The sequence below is a fragment of the Sarcophilus harrisii genome, chromosome 2, assembly GCF_902635505.1.
Source record: "Sarcophilus harrisii chromosome 2, mSarHar1.11, whole genome shotgun sequence".
Classification (NCBI taxonomy): Eukaryota; Metazoa; Chordata; class Mammalia; order Dasyuromorphia; family Dasyuridae; genus Sarcophilus; species Sarcophilus harrisii.
In genome coordinates this window covers 596,295,500-596,315,000 of record NC_045427.1, presented here as the reverse complement: position 1 = coordinate 596,315,000, position 19,501 = coordinate 596,295,500, and the positions used below count along the sequence as shown (strand labels likewise).

At 36.8% G+C, this 19,501-nt stretch overlaps 1 protein-coding gene across 1 annotated transcript in view; it reads right to left on the bottom strand.

The window, feature by feature from the left end:
* The window catches only part of FRMPD2 (FERM and PDZ domain containing 2), a 319,487-nt gene that overhangs the window by 175,900 nt on the left and 124,086 nt on the right, over positions 1–19,501 (bottom strand). Inside the window, exons 21-25 of the mRNA XM_031949366.1 lie at positions 16,206–16,444; positions 13,693–13,797; positions 11,129–11,222; positions 7,168–7,253; positions 87–234 (exon numbers count right to left, since the gene is read on the bottom strand). Of these exons, the coding sequence (XP_031805226.1) occupies positions 87–234; positions 7,168–7,253; positions 11,129–11,222; positions 13,693–13,797; positions 16,206–16,444 (672 nt within the window). The remainder of the gene's footprint in view (positions 1–86; positions 235–7,167; positions 7,254–11,128; positions 11,223–13,692; positions 13,798–16,205; positions 16,445–19,501) is intronic.

The following is a 19,501-nucleotide window of genomic DNA, read 5'->3' as shown; positions in this document are numbered from 1 at the left end:
TTTTTACATCCTTTTTTTAGTTCCCTGTTTCAACACTACACGAGGACAATATGACAATAGTAACAGTCGATTCCCTCTCCTCTCACCATCTGTCACCAAGGCGCAGCTCTCAGGGTTGTCAGGCAAGGTTGTTGCTAAGGAAACAGCAACACATTCATCTTTCTTTCTGTCATAAGCAGATGGACACTGCTCTGCTGGTCTCTGGTCTCTCCTTTCTAAAACTAGCCTTGCAACCTGCAAGGATAGAAGAATAAATGCAATTTACATATAATATAGAGAGAATGAATTTTTCCCATCCCTAAGAAATTCTGCTTCTCCCTTTTGTAATCTTCTGGATGAGAAACTGCTTAGGCTCCAAATTAAATTTCCCTAGTTACTTTTCCTGATTCAGCACTAAAGGTGTCTGACTATAGAAATTACACCCAGGAAGATCTTTGGCCGGGTTCAATTAATTAGGAAACTGCAACAAGTCTCAAAAAAGGGGATTGAGACCAAGAATGACTATATGAATTCTTAATGAAATAAATAACTGTCAATCAATCAGATTTCCATATTATTCTGTGCATCTTTAATGCATACATCATGTCAAATCTTTTACTATATATTATGGTTATCTGCATGACCTATCCCCTTAATAGACTAAATTCTTGATTAACAGAAATCTTTTCTCATCTAAATTTTGTACTTCTTCAATGTTTAACACAGTACTCGCATATGAGAAGCACTTAATATTAGTTGAATGGATGAAAAAACAAATTTATAGATTATGTTTATATTGACATTATATTTATATAGATTATGCTATATATATATGTTTATATATTATATATGTTTGTATAAATAAGGTGTGGCCACCAGAAATTTGTGTCCATTAACAATATGGGAAGAGGGATAGGACATAGGATACCACCATTTTACTGATAAAGAAACTGAGGAATAGAGCAGTAAAATGACTTACAGGTAGAAAGTTGAAAAACTAGGATTCAAATACTGCTCATCTGATTCATTCCACTATACCAAAAAATCCCTTACAATAAAAAGCAATGAACCCAAAAAAGAATGAAGAGATGAATTTGGAGGAAACACGTTCAGTAAATAGGATGGGGATAGAAAGCAAACTTTTGATTTCATTGATACGAAGAGCCACTCTTCCAATTCAGATCAGCACCTTATCTGCAACTCAATCTCAAAGAATTTCTCAAAATGTTGAGTAGTCAAGATCTCACAACACGAAAACATGACCTGAACTCAGGTCTTCTCGGCTCTAAGTGATGCTTTCTATCCACTGTGCCATGTTGCATTTTGAAGCAACTATAGCTGGTGTAAATCTGACATCTAGAATCTATCAGAAACTAAAACAAATTCATGTATACCAGCCAAACTTCAATGAATAAAAGGCAAAGGCTATAAATAGATATTTCTTAAAAGAAAAGATGTAAGTGATAAATAATAAGTTGGAAATCATTTGGATACTTTAATGATAAAATAAATGCAATAAAACATCTTTGGGATATTATACCTATTAAATTACAAAATATTGTTTAGAATTATTGAAATTCTATGTTGGCAGATCTGTAGGGAAACAGTCACAATATTATTCTACTGGTGGAGAATTGATTGAAGACAAACTTTATTGAAAGAAATAGTTATAAAGTTATAAAACTGATCATTCCCCTTTCACTTAGTGATTCTATGAACAGGATTAGACCCTAAAGTTGTGATCAAAAAACAAGAGGGAGAGAGGAAGTGAACAGAAAGAAAAACAATTCCATATAAAAATATTCCCAGCAGTCTTATATGTAAAAGACTAAAATAGAATCAGTCTGCATGTCCAGCAATTAAAGACTAATTGATTATATTGCAGTATATCAGTGTAATGGATATTACTGCACAACAAAGTGACAAATGTGAAAACGACAAAGAACTAGAGGAAGACAATGAAAGTGATGCAAAGAAAAGAGCAAAATCAAAACAATAACAGCTATTTAAGTTATAGAAAAATAACAGCAACAACATTTAAGAAGTATATAATTGTAAAAAAAATTTTGAAAAGGGGCACAAAGAAAATGAGTTATTATATTGTTAAGCTATATATCTTTTCTTTTCCTTTTTTACCAAATTGTAAATAGTTTGAAGTAGTGGTATGATTTATGCTTTTGTTATTTTGGTTGCTTTTTGTCAATATCAGATTTAACATTCTGTGATTTTAATTCTGTTCTAGAACATGAAAGGACCTTGGACTATTTCATCCAAACCTGCATTTTATAGATGAATTTTATATCCATTTTATAGATGAAGAAACTGAAGACTATTGGACAAATAACTTGATAAATGTAAAAGAGAAGAGTGAGAACTTAAATCCAGATTTTTTGACTTGTAAGTTCATTGTTCTTTCTGCTACTGTATAGTACCTTTTAAGGGGAAAATGGTTATTGGTTTCTAGGTGGTATAGTTTATAGAGTTCTGGCCCAAATCCAAATTCAGACTCAGACACGTGTAACCCAGAGCACAGTTTGCCTTAGTTTGCTCAATTGTAAAATGGGCATAATAATAGCACCTACTTCTTAGAACTGTTGTGATGCTCAGATGAAATAATAGTTACAAAGCTCTTTGCACATAGCAAGTGTTTAAATATACTCTTTCCTTCCTTCTTTATTCAATTGTCAACCTCAAGTTCATAAATCATTAGAAGAGATCTTTTCCATGAAGCACTCCTCTATAAGGAAAGCTAGAGGTTCTTTTTTTTTTCTCTCATCAAGCTATCTTTGCTAGCTAGTATTCTATATCTCCTCCCTTTTTCAGGTTTTTACTTCCTGGAAAAGTCAATTACACTTGGAGACTCCAGCTCCTCTTCTCCCATTCTCTTCTCAATCCTCTGCTATCTGGCTTCCAGTCCCAATCACTAAACAGAATCTATTACTTTCCCCAAAGTTACTAACAATCTCTGAATTGCTGAAACTGGTGCCATTTTCAGTCCTGGTCCTTCTTAACTTCTCCACAGCATTTGACACTCCTGATTACTTCTCTCTTACTCAACTCTCCTTGAATTTTCATAACTCAGTTCATAGTTCTTCTCCTACCACTGAACAGTCTCCTTTGCTAATTCTTCCTCCACATCATTTCCACTAATTATCGGTGCACCCCAAGTCTCCGTTCTGAGTTCTCTTCTTTTAAGTCTTTTAGGTCTCTGCCTTCTCTCACTTGGTGACTTCATCAGCTCCCACAGATTCAATATCATCTCTCATGAGCACTTAATGAATGTCTATTAATTGTCTGACTCTATGCAAGTAACTCCCAGAACTATATATCCCTCCTCAGCTCTAAGCCTAGAGCTGAACTGAAACAGCCACCTGAATATTTTAAACTAGATGTCCCATCCAATTCAACATGTTCAAAGCATAAGACATTATTTTTCTTCTATTAAACTATTGTTCTTCCCAACACCCCAGTTACTGTCATGTGTCAGAGTGTGGCAGCCAGAAATTTGTCCCAGGTAGCAACATAGGAAGAGAGGTAGAACACAGGATATTACCACCATTTTACTGATAAAGAAACTGAGGACTAGAGCAGTAGCTAATAATCTCTTCATTGCTGGTATTCCAGCAATTATTGTTTGTTTGCTTTTTCAATTGTGTCTGAATCTTTTTTTTTCTATTTTTTTATTAGACCTTTTTCTTTTCTTTTTTATTGTAGCTTTTTATTTACAAGTTTTATGCACAGTAATTTTCCAGCATTGACCTGCCAAACCTTTTGTTCCAATTTTTCCTCTCCTTCTCCCCACCCTCCTCTCCTAGATGGCAGGTAGACCAATACATGTTAAATATATTAAAGTATAAGTTAAATACAATATATGTATTCATCTCCATACAGTTATTTTGCTGCACAAGAAGAATCGGACTTTAAAATAGTGTATAATTAGCCTGTGAAGGAAATAAAACACACAGGCGGACAAAAACAGAGGGATTGGAAATGCTCATTTCCCAGAGTTCTTTCTCTGGGTGTAGCTGATTCTATTCATTATGGAACAAATGGAACTGATTTGGATCCTCTCATTGTTGAAGAGAGCCAATGTCCATCAGAATTGATCATCATATAATATTGTTATTGGAAGTATATAATGATCTCTTGTAGACCTTTTTATTTTCAAGACATATGCATAGATAAATTTCAACATTCATTCTTGCAAAATCTTGTGTTCCAATTTTTTTCTCCCTTTCTTCCTCCCACCTCTCTCTTAGATGGCAAGTAATCCAATTTGTTAAACATGTGCAATTCTTCTATACATATTTCCATAATTATCATGGTGCTAAAGAAAAATCAGGTCAAAAAGGGAAAAAATGAAAAAGAAAACAAAATGCAAGCAAATAACAACAAAAACAAGTAAATATATTACTTTGTGATCCAACACTTAACCCCCACAGTCCTCTCTCTGGGTAAGGATGCCAACAATTATTGTTAATAGCAACAGCATACTTCTATCAATCTAGGTTACTTCCAGTAACCTCAGCATCACCTTATCCACAAACACACACACACACACACACACACACACACACACACACACACACCCTTACATATTAAATCAGTTGCAAAATCTTATAGTTTCTACTTTCACCACACCTCTCATTTATATTTCCATTTCTCCACTTTCACAGCCACTGCCCTTGCTCAGACCCTCATCACCTTTCACATGGATTATTGCAATAACCTCCACTTTGGTCTCCCTGTTGCAAATCTTTTCCTGGCTCAATTCCTCCTCCACATAGGCAACAAAATGACTTCCCTAAAAATAGATTTAAGCATGTTACCCTCCTCCCCCTCCCTTTAATAGATGATGGTGTTTCCTTATTACCTTTAGCATCAAAGTAAGCTATTCTGTTGGATATTCAAAGATCCTGGCACTTCCCTGTCTTCCCAGCATTCTGACACATTCCTCTCATCCACGGCATCTATAGATCAACCTTAATGGCTCACTCGCTATCCCTCCAACACAACCATCCAACTCCAGTTTCTGTCTTTCTATCAGCAATCTTCTAGGCCTGGAGCGCTCACTATCCTCACCTCTGGATTTTGAAATCTCCTATTTCTTTTAAACTTCAGGTGTCATGTTCTACATTAAGCCTTTCCTGAGCCTCCAGGGACTGGTGCTCTCTCTTTCAAAACTGCCTTGTCTTGTCTTGCCTATATTCTGGATGTCCTTATCTAGCAGTCATGGTTGTCTCCCTTGTTAGAATGAAAGCTCTTCAAGGAACCCACTCTTTCATTTATGCCCTTATATCTCCAACAATTACTATTCTAGCAAATAGTAGGTGTTTAATAAATGCTGGTCAAAGGACTGACTGGTTCTCAGTTACCCTTTCTGGTCCTACAACTAACTTCCTCTTAATTGTTGTCCTTTGTTCTCCAAGAGGACCCAAATCACGTCACTGTGTTAGAATCCAGTCACGGTGTGTCCGGCTGTGGCTGATCGGACCAATGCAAGCTTGGGATGCGCTGCCCCAGTCAGACACAATAGTCCCTAGGAACATTCGGGGTGGCTTCTCTAACTTTAAGTATCTCACATTTCTTCTGGGCTAATTCAATTCTACTTTGCTCAAAAAGCAAGCGCCTTCTCTGATGAGGGCATGCTGGATGGCCTTGTGCCATGTCATCTACTCAGTCCTAAAGCACAACATGCTATAAAATGGGAATAATAATACTTGTATTGTAAACTTCAAAGAGCTCTGAGGAAAGTGCTTTGTAAAGAATTACATAAATGTTAGCTATCATTATTTCTCTTGCTAAAATGACTCTGCATAGACAAAGAAACATAAAGATGACTATGTCCTTATTTACTTTGCAAAGGCTATTATGAGTCTATGTTGGCTATATATAATCAAGTAATGAGCACCGAACCGAGCTACATGCTAGGAATATAAAGACAAAAAAATTAATCTTTGTTCCTGATAAATTTACATTCTATTGGATAAGATGATATTTTGGGATATAAAGACAGACACAGACGCATAAATTTCATACATACACATGTGAACACACTTCACAAATAGATTGCTTGCTGAATTGTTTTGTATATATTGTGTGTACATATGTATGCCCACTGTGCTATTTCAGTTGTTTGTTGTGGGGTTGTTTTAGTCATTTCCAACTCTTTGTGACCCCATTTGGGGAAAGATACCAGAGTGGTTTGCCATTTATTTCTCTAGATCATTTTACAAATGAGGGAAGGCAAATAAGGCTTGTATATACATATGTGCAGGTGTACCTGCACATTTATGTACATATGTATATGCATGTTTGGGTGGGTATTTGTAAGGACAGACCTGTGTACACATGCACTTACACATATACATATGTATATATGTATATATATATTCAAAAACAGAGAAAATAAACACAAACCACGAGATAGGTAGAGAAAGAGATCGCCGGCAGTTAGGGGAGGGGGAAGGTATTTGAGCTTCATCCTGAAGCAAGCTTGAAACAATAAGGTAAGGAAGCAGGGCACTCCAAGCTTGGGGGAGAAAGATACAGAGATAAGCCCATTCCAGGCTGCAGCTCAAAATTTCCATTTTCACTCATCTCTTGCCCTTTACCCACTATCTTCCCTGTATTTGATATTATGATTCTTCAATCGAGAAGGACAGCAAGTTCTTGATGGTTACACCCACTGTGACATAAGGAAGTATCTCCCTCAAGTCATACACACACAGACCCATTCACTGCTGGCATACCATCTGTTAGGTTGGCAGCAAACTGTTGATGATGTCCAAAATTTCCCCAAAATCTTCCCTGATTATATAGCAGAGACAGAGTGCCCAGGGGGCAAATGGGCATCTGCAACAACAGCCTGTGTGATAATCTGAGTAACAGAGCAGGCCTGTTAAGTACTCTGCCTCCAGAATCGAGGCAGCCCGATCCATTAGGCCAAAATTCAATCATCTTCAAGCCAATATATGAGGGACAAGGTTTTCAGCTGGGAAACATCTGGCTTCACCTGGATTTCATGCTGCTCAGAGAGTAAAATGATTAAGAGAAAAGAAATCTTGGTTTTGTTTCCAGCAAAAATCCTGTCTAACCGAAATTGGCTACAGTTTATGGATTTCTGCGAAGCTTTCTGAAGTGGAAGACCTCAGAAGGATAAAAAGTGGATATAATTACTTCACAGACCTGCTGGGAGTTCTTGAGGCATTCAACAGCCTGCTTGTGGGTGATACCGCACAGATTAACTCCATCCACCTCCAGCAGGCGGTCACCTGGGAAAGAGAAAAGCAAGCTGAAGTCAGTATTTCCAGGCCACTCTTCCAAAGAGGTCTGTGATCAGCTCCCAGCACAAACATTCTTCCCAGCACTTCCATGGCTAGGAGAAGTATTGTTTTTTCTTTCCTTTTCTCAGAACAACCTTAATGTACTGGAAAAGGAGAAAAAACAATACCCATAATACAGTTCTGAAGGAACAGGAGCAAACAGATTGTGTGTTAATGCAATAAGAACAATTGTGCCTATTTCTTAAAATACACCATTTTAAAGAGAAGTTTAAACTTTTTGTGGAAGCAAAATCCTGAAAACTAAAAGTGATGCCCATGTTCTGGGGAATGGCTGAACAAATTGTGGGTTTGTGAATTTATGATTTATTATTAGTATTTGAATATTATTGTGCTATAAGAAATGGATATAAAGAATTCAGAAAAACATGCAGAGACTTGTATGACCTGATCATAGGGTGAAGAAAGCAGAACCAGGAGTTTTGCTATTTAGCAACCATGATAATACAAATGAAAACAACCTAAAAAACTATCACAATCCACCAACACTCTACTCCAGTGCAGCTAGACCAGATTAAAATGTAATTGGGAAACATTTTTAAATAAATAAAAATATGATAGAATAGAGATAATGTTAAAATGTAATTTTCTGAGTCAATATACTACCTGGGGGAAGGAGAGAAATCCTTATGTAGGTTTAATAGCCTCCATTTCCATTTGAGCTTGATATCACAGTTCCAAAGGACCAATGGTGACGCTTACGGATTTCTTTCTCATCAGTATAGAGGCGGGAGACTACAGATGTAAATTGTTGGCCACACTAATAGAAGTGGTCACTGTTATTATCCAGTTATTTTAGTTGGATATGATTCTTTGTGATCTCATTTGGAATTTTCTTGGCCAAGAATAGTTTGCCATTTCCTTCTCCAGTTCATTTTACAGATGAGGAAACTGAGGCAAAAGGGTTAAGTGATAGAGTCACACAGTTAGAAAGTGTTTGAGGGTAAAATTGAACGTGGGTTTTCCTCACTCCAGGAATGTTCCCAATTCTATCCACTGCACCACCTAGATGCCCATTGCTTACTGCTTGCGGTCACTGTATTAGTTTATTTTATTTAATTGTTAATCTTTTTTTTTTTTTTTTACAAGGAAGGAATCTATGGCAAAAGTAATGGTATTAGGAAATAGTGACATAAAAACAAGTTAAAACATCAATAAAACAACAAAATAAAATGTATATTGAAGTACATTTTTTTAAAAATATCTGGCTGTACAACCTGCAATAAATACACATATCTCAAGGTAGTCAAGTCCCAAATACTCCTGTGTACAGGGAGGGGGCTCTTAATTGTTAGTCCTATCCTTTAAGTGAACAAGTAAATAATTAAACTAAAAGATTTCAAAGAAAGTGACATAGCTTTTCATACATGGGATCTTTTTAAAATATTCATAGGACTTTCCTTAAATTGTCCCCATTATACTACTGACATTACCCACTCCTTCCAGATTATTTTGTAGTCAAGTCAACATTTTAGGTGGCTCGTGGATAGAATGCTTGATCTGAAGTCAGGAGGACTCCTCTTCCTGAGTTCAAATCTACCCTCAGACAATTATTAGCTGTGTGACCTTTAGCAAGTCACTTCATCTTATTTGCCTCAGTTTCCTCATCTGTAAAATGAGCTGGAGAAAGAAGTGGCAAACACCTCCGTTTCTGCCAAGAAAACCCTAAATGGGGTCACAGAGAATAGGACACAACTGAAACAACTGAATTGAACAAGTCAACATTTATTAAGCACTTACTATATGCCAGGCATATAGAGGGAGGGAGAGAGACAAAAGTCAATAGACTGAGAGACAGAAAAATACAGAGAGAGAGAGAGAGAGAGAGAGAGAGAGAGAGAGAGAGAGAGAGAGAGAGAGAGAGAGAGAGAGAGAGAGAGAGAGAAAGAGAGAGAGAGAGAGAGAAAGAGAGAGAGAGAGAGAACGGAGGAATGTGCATTTTGTACCCCTACTTAGAAGAATGTAAATTACTTGAGAGGAACTAATTCATTTCTATTTCTGTATTCTCACTGCCTGTCCTAATATTTACCTATAGTGAGCTTATTGAATTTAATTGAATTTTTTGTCCTTCTTAACTTCCTTGATTATCATTTGACATTCCTGACCTCCTGTATTCCTTTGCACTCTTGTGGTTCTTACAAAGCAGCAGAATCACAAGAATCTGATGGTTGTAAGGGAGCTCAGATGTCCTCAAGTCTAAACAACCATATCTGTCAAGAATCCCCTCTACACCATCCCTAAGGAGAGGTCATCTAGCATTTGGTTAAGGACTGCTTCTCAGAAGGAATTTCCTACATCCCTAGAGAGCCTTATCTGGCTCAGGGGGACCACTTTGAGAAATTAACATTCAGTTCTAGGTATCTCAGTTTAGGGAGGATTTTGATAAGTTTAAGAGCATCTAGAAAAGAAAAAAACAAGATGATAAAGAATTCTATTTTATTTAAGAAATTGGGAGTGTTTAATCTGGGAAAAGACCTATAGGAGACTTTAGAGATGCCTCTAAAAATTTGAAATGTCATGGAAAAGAGAGACTAGAAATGTTCAGGTTGCTCTGGGGACATAATTTGGAGAAATTGTGAGAGGTATAGAGAAGATTTTGGCCGGAGAAAAATAGGGGAAAACTTCTCAAACTATCAGAGCAATCCAAAAAGAAAATGGATTGCTTCTAGGTGCCTGGAGGTCTGCAAGCAGACCCTTCTCAGGTATATCTTAGAGGGGAGTATTATTCCAATATAGGCTCCTGACATCCCTTCTGATTAGGAGACTCAATGAATCAATCTCTATTTAACAATCTTGGACTGTAGCCATTACCTCTAATCTCTATTCCAACATATAGTTGATATCACTATCAGCAAAATCCATTTCTTTGCTACCACTCACCAATACAAGTTATTATCCCCAGGAGAATGAAATTTCCTTGAGGCAGGAATAGACTATATTTCTGTTTTGTCTAGAGCACATTACAAATTCTTATTTAAATGATGGATATCTAGTCTAACCCCCTTATTCTATAAAAGGGAAAATATGAAGTGATTAGTTCAGGTATAATGATTTTCTTGGGCTTCAAAATAACTTTGATTTGCTTTAAGAAAATTGTGTCATAAAACAGTTTCACTGCATACCATTTTGATCTCTATACTTGCCCTACTAAAAAACCTTAAAGAGTTTTTCATCATCTATCAAACTTAACCTGGCAGTCAAGACATTGATTAATCTGGTTCCAGGTTTTCTTCACTCTGTCTCCCACTGTGCTTATTTTATTCTTCCCTTTCTTCAAGGTTCAATTGGGGCATATTGAGTTGGAGATGTCTATGCAACATTTAGTTCAAGATGTTCAAAAGGAACCCAGGGCACCTGATGAGATCACTAAGAAAGATAATATTTGTAGATTTAGAAAATGCTGAAAGAGTCACAGACAATGCAAAATCTTATTGAATTATCCACCCAATCACCAAGGTCTATACAGTTTGAGCATCTTGCCATTTACCCTATTGATATGAGCATTACTCACCTATTTGATCTCCAACTCTTGCTCAAAAAAGAATAATTAAATCAGTATTTCCCATTGCTACAGGAAAGGTCATGACAGTTTACTACCCTGTGCCTCCATTTATGATCCTTGAAACTCTCTGGATCAATACTCTTTTCCTTGGTAATTCAACAATACATGTTGTTACCTCTACCTTTTCCATGATGTCTTCCCTGATCCACTCCCCATAGCTTCTCTCCCACAATCTGAAAGTGATCCCTTAAACTCTTAATTCAATGTTCTGTTCAAAAATTTCAACAATGAGTTCACACTTTACCAATCTCAATTTGTCCTTCTTTAGCAGCGGGTCCTCCAGGAATAATGGATTTTACATATATACCTCCATAGGGCACAGTAGTGTTAATACCACCCTGAAAAACAAAAACAAAAACAAAAACCACACACCATTTGTTAATTCTAAATCACAAAAGCAGGATATGTGCCAGTGTGTGTCTCAGCAAAAAGTTTAATTCATATCTAGCTTAGTAATAAATGCAGCACCCTGTGGAACACAAATGCATATTATGAAAACTTTCATAGAAATGCATTGAAGGAGGAAACAATTCTAATGTAACTATAACTCCTAGTAAGTGTAAGCCAGACTTTGACATTTCAGCAACTATTTCACGAATCATTTTTATCAAAATAAATCAAAGTTATTTTGAAGCAAAAAAAAAATCACTATAGCTGAGCTACTTTTTAAGAATCACCTGATATTCCATCCTATGTAAAATGATAGGGTTGGACTAGATAATCTATCAATTAAATAAGAATTTGTTATATTTAATAACATGTTAGACAAGTACAGAAATTTCATTCTACTTGGGGTTACAAAATATATTGGTGAGGGATAACCAAAGAAAAAAGCATTTATCTAGATAGTTATAAAATGAAACCACAGAGTAGTAAACTGTGTTGCCCTTTGCCATAGCAATGGCAACTTTGATTTGTTATTCTCTGAGCAAGAGTTAGAAATGTTTACATCCATAGGATAGAAAGTAAGATGCTTGAATTGTCTAGATCCTGATTATTGGGTGGATACTTCAGTGAGATGATACACAGTCTGTGACTCTGAGGCTCTTTCTAATTCCCAATCCTTATGTCTCTCCTGAACTCTGGTCCCACATCACCAGTTGCCTTTTGGAGCTTGAACTAGATGTGCCACAAGTAATTCCAATTCAACATGCTCCTAAAAGCATTCATCTTTGCCCCTAAATCTCCTCTTTCCAACTTTGCTATTTCTGTAAGAGTTCTAGCATCTTCCCAATCACCCAGGCTCCCAGTCTCAGCATCATTCTTACCTTCTCATTCGAATTCCCCCCACTTATCCAATATGTTCTTCTTCCCTTCACATGCTCTTTCCTATTCATCCCGTCTCTCCACTCTCACAGCTGCCAATCCAGTACAAACCACCCATCAACTCTCATATGAACTACTGAAAGAGCCTTCCGATTGGCTTTGCCCTTTCATATTTCTTTTCCATCCAACCCATCTTCCATCTAATTAGCAAAATCATTTTCCTCAGGTGTAAATCTGACCATTACTGATACTTGATATATTTTAGTGGCTACCTATTATCTCCAGGATCAAATATAAAGACCTCTGTTAGACATTTAAAACCCTTCACATTCTGGTACTTTCTTACCTTTCTAGGCTTTTTGCCCTCCCCAAACCTAGGATGCTCTAATATCTAGTATTTATATAATATTATTATATAATATAATTATGTATATTATAAAATATATATAATTATAATATTATATAATACTTAAGATTCACAAAAGTTTTTTATAAATGTTATCTTACATCAACCAGGCACATAGAGGTCATTATTATCTCTATTTTACTGATGAGAAAACTAGAACAGGCAGTTTTTAAATGCCTTGCTCAAGGTCACATAGTTATTAAGTGTCTGAAGTTGAATTTGAACTCAGGTCTTGCTGATTCCAGATTTAGGATTCTATTCCTTAAACCTCCTAGTTGTCTCTACTTCCTCACCCCTGCCTCTTAGCTTCCTTCACTTCCTTCAAATCTCAACTCAAATCTCACCTTCTTCAGGAAGCTTTCTTAGTACATCATGCTACTAGTATCATTTCCCTGATACTACTTTATATGTATATCATACATATATAGTTAATTAGATGTTGATCTCCCATTAGGATGAAAGTTCTCTAAGGGTAAAGACAATGTTTTTTTTTTCATTAAAATATTTTAAATTAAATTTCAAAAATTTAAATATGTGCGTATGTTTGTGTGTAGGTATATTGTGTGTATGTGTGTGTGTGTGTGTGTATGTGTGTCTGTGTGTGTAAAACACCAAACTAGACTAGAAGCAATGAATATTGATCAGTATAAACAATGCTTTGGCATTTTTTTTCAAATAGGATTGTCAGAGCAACAACTAGGATAATTCAGTTGCATTTTGTAAACAAGAAGGAGTGGGGAGGTGAGAAGAATTTCTCTCTATGCACCCTCAATACTAAGAGCTATTGTCTTTGAATTACAGTAAATCAATCGTTTTTCCCCTTCTGTTTACTTTCTCCACCTAATTTTTACACTCAGGGTAGTCAATGGGAAGAGCCTGGAATATGAAACCAGATAATGATGGTTCAAATCACAAGTCTACTACTTACTAACTGGATGACATTGGAAAAGCTGATGCATCTTGTTGGGCCTTTTTGCCTTGTACAAAAAGAAGGGATTGGACTCAATGCTTTTAGCATCCCTTCTAGTTTTAAATCCTATGATTCTATGACTAGATTGCCCTTCGACATGCCAAAGGGGTAGTATTTCTTCCCTTTACTTGTTGACTTTATAAAAACCCACAGTAAAATACTTAACAGTCACACTGATTCCGAAGGTCCCGTTTTCCTTAACCAATTCCACCCAGTAGGTTTCTCCAGCGGTGATTTTTGCAGGTGGTGAAGAGTAGGCAGAGTCAACATTCTGTACCAAACAAGAACAGGAAACAATCGTGGTATTTGGTTCCATTTATGCAGCTAGTTGAGTAGTGCACCTTCAACCTCTTACCACAGGAGACTACAGCTGTGTGTGATGTTGCCAAATATCCAAACAAAAGCTGAGAAATAGGCAGTAATTTCCCCGTACCTGGGTGTATTCTCATTTCTACAATAAACTGCTTAGCTATCCGAGTGAAGCACCCTATTTGCATCTGGCTGCCTGCCTACACCAGTGGTCTTGAATATTAAGGAATGTCCAAGAGCTGTTTCGGTGATCTACAGCTATCATGATTGGAGTTAGATCTCTGATTTTTCTTTTCTTTCTTTATTATCATTGCTTTTAATGTAGCTAAACAAAGACTCTCTTAGACAAGATATGAACTCCATGAAGAACAGAGAAAGAAGATGCAGATCTACACACTGGGGTATAAATGATCCTTCGGGTACCACTTGGGGTTGTCGTCCATGTTCTTGTATGAATTATCCTCTATTATTGGGCATGAAGTATGCCCTGTCAATGTAAACAGCATGGCAGAGGGGATAAAAGGGGATATAAATACTAGGTATTAGAACATTCTAGGTTTGGGGAGGGCAAAAAGCCAAGTGTTCAAGGCAGGAATACTTGAATTCACATCTTCCCTCTGACATTACCTGATAGGACCAGGAGCAAGTTATTTAACTAGTCACTCTCAGCCCCACTCCAGCCATATTCTAAGTCTGCAATCAAGGTCCAGAAGAGTTGCTAATCTACAATGATAAAGGGAGTTTTCACAGTAGGAGTGCTCTGCATTGATAAAATCTCATAATCGGAAACCCTGTCACCATCACCCCCCCAAAAAAATAGTTATGTTGAAGACTTTCACAACAGATTCTTTCTTAAACCTACCATCTTGTGACATTAATCTCCTCAAGACACTCTCCAGAAAGGCTCCCATTTGACAAAGAAAAGAGTTCTTCTGGTTCACAATTTGCAATTCACTTACTAAATATCAATGGCATGGCTCCTGAAGGTTCCTTGTGCCTCCTTGCAATAGCAGAGTTCACAAGGAGCTCACTGGAGAGACCAGTATCTCCAGGATCTGGACAACTCTCAGTCAGTCTGACCTGCTCTTCTCTTGACCTAGGCAAGGGTCCCTTCTCTGTCTAAATGCTTTGTTTCTGTCCACATCTGACATGACTCTACCTTTCCCTGCATCACATGTTTCTCAGTTTATTCCCTGCCACCCCAGAGAAGAGCACGAAATTGAAAATACAAAAATCAGCCAAGAGAATCGGCATGACTCAGAGGACCAAAGAGCATTCTAGTGTTCTAGGATATAAGATATACTCAGGCTTTCTGTCTTTTACATGTCCATGGTAGAAAATACTCCTTTTAACAAGAGTTGAAATGGATGTTTCGTAAATGAAAAACAACAGATTTCTGAGAAGATCAACTATGACATGGGATTTCATCATTGGGGGTTCATCTCTGCAAGATTGCTGCCCTTCCACATTTCCACATTTCATTCTATGTGATTCTTGTCCTTGATCTCTCAGAAAATTTTATCAAGAAAGATCAAGGAACTACCTCCCTCAACCAACATAGATGAGCACTTTGCATGGCACATTGAGCGGTTAAATAACTGGCCCAAGGTCAAGTGACCAGTATTTCTCAAGGAAAAATTTCAGTTCTTCCTGATGGTTTGTCTAAGATAATAAAATTGTCAATCTCTCTAGATAATAACAGGGTAGCTAGGAGGCACCATAGTGGATAGAGAGCCAGGACTAAAGTCAATCAGATGCATCTTCCTGAGTTCAAATCCAGCCTTAGACACTTACTAGCTGTGTGACCCTGGGCAAGTAATTTAACCTTTTTTGCCTCAGTTTTTTCATCTGTAAAATGAGGTGGAGAAGGAAAAGGCAAATTACTCCATCCAGCATTTTTGCCAAAAATACCCTAAATGGGATCACAGTCAGACATGACTAAAAAAAAACAAACAAATAAACAAACAAATTATTGTACCAATAGCTAACATTTCTACAGCATTTTGAGATTTGCAAAGTGCTTTATAAATATTTTCTCATTTTAGTAGGCATTATTATTATCCTTATTTTAGATGAGGAAACTGAGGCACAGATTAAGTGACTTGCCCAAGTTCACACAGCTAGTAATGGTTTGAGGCTGGACTTGAATTCAGGTCCTCCATACTCCAAGCCCAACCCTTTATCCACTGTACACCTCTAGATGTTCTGCCACACTGCCTCTCTAAATCCTCCATAAAAGGAAATAAAGCATTAAGAATAAGTCTCTCAGGATCTATGGCCTTCCTTTCTCTATATTTCTTTGTTTCAATAGGCTGACACGGTACAATATATATAGCTTTTCATTTGCAACTAGTCTCAGGTGGTAATTACCTCTGAGTGGAGTCTGCCAGCTGATGGAGTTGGAACCTGAGGTTGGCCCAGGTCGGGCACTAAGCTCCGAGAAAGCGTTGCCTCTAGCTCATCAATATTTATGTTTTGCTCTTTGCTGTTTGATGAACAGCTCCTCTGAAGGCTGTTTCTCCCACTGGCTGCTGGAGAGACCTCAGACCTGGCAGGATCACATTTTTTCTGATGGTTCATTCCCTCTGTGGGAACTGTCTGAGACACATCTACAAAAACAAGCCAACAATCCATTGCCAGCCCCTGGATGGCAAGCAAGAATCTATCTGTACATATGTAGGGAGAGATAGACCTCTTTGTCTTTCATTCAGATAGGTCTTTTTTTTAGCTGCTTCGGAATCATTGTCAGTAGTTCCTGAACAACACAATCATTCAATGATTTTTTTAATTCCTTGGTGAGGAAGATTCAAGAGAAGGAGGGAGGTACAGTCACATGCCCTATACAGATATATGACTGTCGTGTTTAGAAAACAGGCATTGAAATTCTGGATTTATGTGAAAACTAAAAATGTGTTATTACTAATCCCAAATTAACTGAGAAGCCAGTGTGATAGTATGTGGGAGCAGAAATTTAGAGACCTGGTCCATTGAAATTTCCTGCCCGTCTTGGCGTCTAGGGTCAAGCATTTCTCTAACCCTTATTAGCTGTATGATCCAGGCAAATCACTTAACCTCTCAAACTTTCCATTTTCCTATCCATTAAATGTTAGAGGTGAAAGTCCCCCCCTTTCTTACAGGTCTTAAAGTGAAAGGGAATGAGCTCTGGGTGAGTATATTAGAGGAGTGACTCTTTTCATATATGAATGAATTAGACTGGAGAGCTGCTGAGTCATCCCCCCATGTTCAAATTCTGTGGTTCTGGAAAATGGGCATGATAACAGCAGTATTACTTATCTTGAAGGCTTTTGCAGAAATCATGTGAGATGAGACATGTAAAGATTTTGTCAATTTTATATATAATATATATAATTTATATCTATATAATATATAAAGATATACAGAATATCCCAAAATTTTTAGTGCAGTATTAAACTTTAATAATTAGCTGCACTAAAACTTTTGGAACATTCTCTGTGACTATATATATATACACACACATATCTATAGACATATACATATATATATATATTTACATATTTATAGATGTGTGCATATATATTTATAGATATGTGTATATATGTATATTTATAGATGTGTATATATTTTTGTGTATGTATATATAAACATATGTGTGCATAGGCAATATATAAACATGCATGTATGTGTATACATATTTATATACATCTTATGTTTATTTTATCACCTAAATAAAACAGATATCATATGTATATACACATGTGCATTTATTTATGTGCATATATTATATAAACATGTACACATGGAATTGTGCATATACTTTGTCTATACATAGACACAAATGCATGTGAATATAAGATACATATATGGGTATATATGTCTCATTATTACTATTGGCTTTATCATTAATTAGTCATGTGATAGTCACTCACCTACCTGAATACTTAATTTTTTGCATTTATAAAGTCAGGCCAATACTTTTACTAACTACTTTTCAGGGTCATTCTTCTAAGGAAAATACTTTAAAAACAGTAAAGTTGATAATTAACTGTGTTATTATTATTAAAAATATTTTTTATTACAATTTCATCAGTTCAGGGAACTCCCAGATCAGGAAACTTCTGGTCAACATCTTCTTTACAATCTAGAGTCTTAAGGAATTGCTCAGGGCATAGCAAGATTATGGGACTTGCTCAGTTCCATAGCCAGGACATGGCAGGTGTGAGATTTGAACCAGGTTATTTTAATACTGAGACCAACTCTAGATTCATTATGGTTGGCTGCCTTTTTAATAACCCTTTCCCTAAAGCCCAACTTGATCATTTCTTTTTTTTAATTTCTCTTTTTTTTCATTTTTTATTTTTTCATAATTATAACTTTTTATTGACAGAACCCATGGCTGGTAAATTTTTTACAACATTTACAACATTATCCCTTGCACTCACTTCTGTTCCAACTTTTCCCCTCTCTCCCTCCACCCCTTCCCCCAGATGGCCCAACTTGATCCTTTCTTCTGATTTCAGAAGAGCTAAGAAAGGTCTGAGCTGGAAGGAGGAGACCCTCCTAGCAAGTTGAATCAAAAAACGAAGAAGAATAATAACAATAAACACTTACTTATCTATATTTTTATGGTTAGAAAGAGGTTTACCTCAATTCCATATTGAATCATTATTTTGGGTATAGAAGTTCCATTTCCATAGATTCTAAGCAAATTCACTTCAACGAACACTTATTCCAAGTCCTTCCACTGTCCTCCTCCAGAATTCACAAGTACAAGCTGAATCACAGCAGCCATGTGGAATTCTATCTATTGTCATTTATCTACTCTCTGGTCCCCCTCTTCTCCCCCACTGGCTGTTTTCTCTCTAAGCAAATTCCATTAGACCAATAAGTAAAAATTGTGTTTCCCTTAGTTTAGTGTAAAAAAATTTAAACCAAACCATGTTTGGAAGAGAGTTCAGAGATCTTGTAATACAACTCATACTAACATAGAACTCCTCTCTTCCCTACAACATCTCCAACAGGTGATCATGGGGAAGGTTTTTCTTTGGAAGACTAAAGAAGGGAACTCATGACCAATTCCACTTTTGAATTGCTCTAGTTATTTGAAAAGTTTTCCCCCTGTTTTGTTTAAATTGGACTTCTTGTGATCTCTACTCATTGCTTGCAGTTCTTCTCTATGTCCACGTAGACATTAAGCCCTATAGGATTTAGAATTAGAAGGAACCTTAGAATTTTGTGGTCCAGCCCCATCATGTTACCTGTGGAGAAGGGAAACTAAAATGTCTGACATTATGTAGGAGATGGAATGCTGGAATGGGAGTTGGTCACATAGATAGAGGTGAAAGAGGCCTTGGGAGGCCAAGTCAAGGCATCTCAGTGATACTAGAAGACCACACGAATGTTGTCAACATATGTGGGACAGGGGAGAGCAGCCAAAACCATGCACTAGAAAGGTGCCTGCAAACTGCCAAAATCTAGGTCACAGAAATATGTTTAGAAGTGGCAAGATTTTGCAAGATTCATTGTATGATATGTGGAGAAATAAGTAACTGGCTAAATGAAACTCCAAGGAGCCCCCAGGAGATTGATCAGAGTGATGGGGTAACCCTCCCTAGTTTCTGAGCTTTTTCATGGAGCTTTGCCTCTGAGAGAAGCATCTAGGATGAATACGATGTGTCTATTTCCCA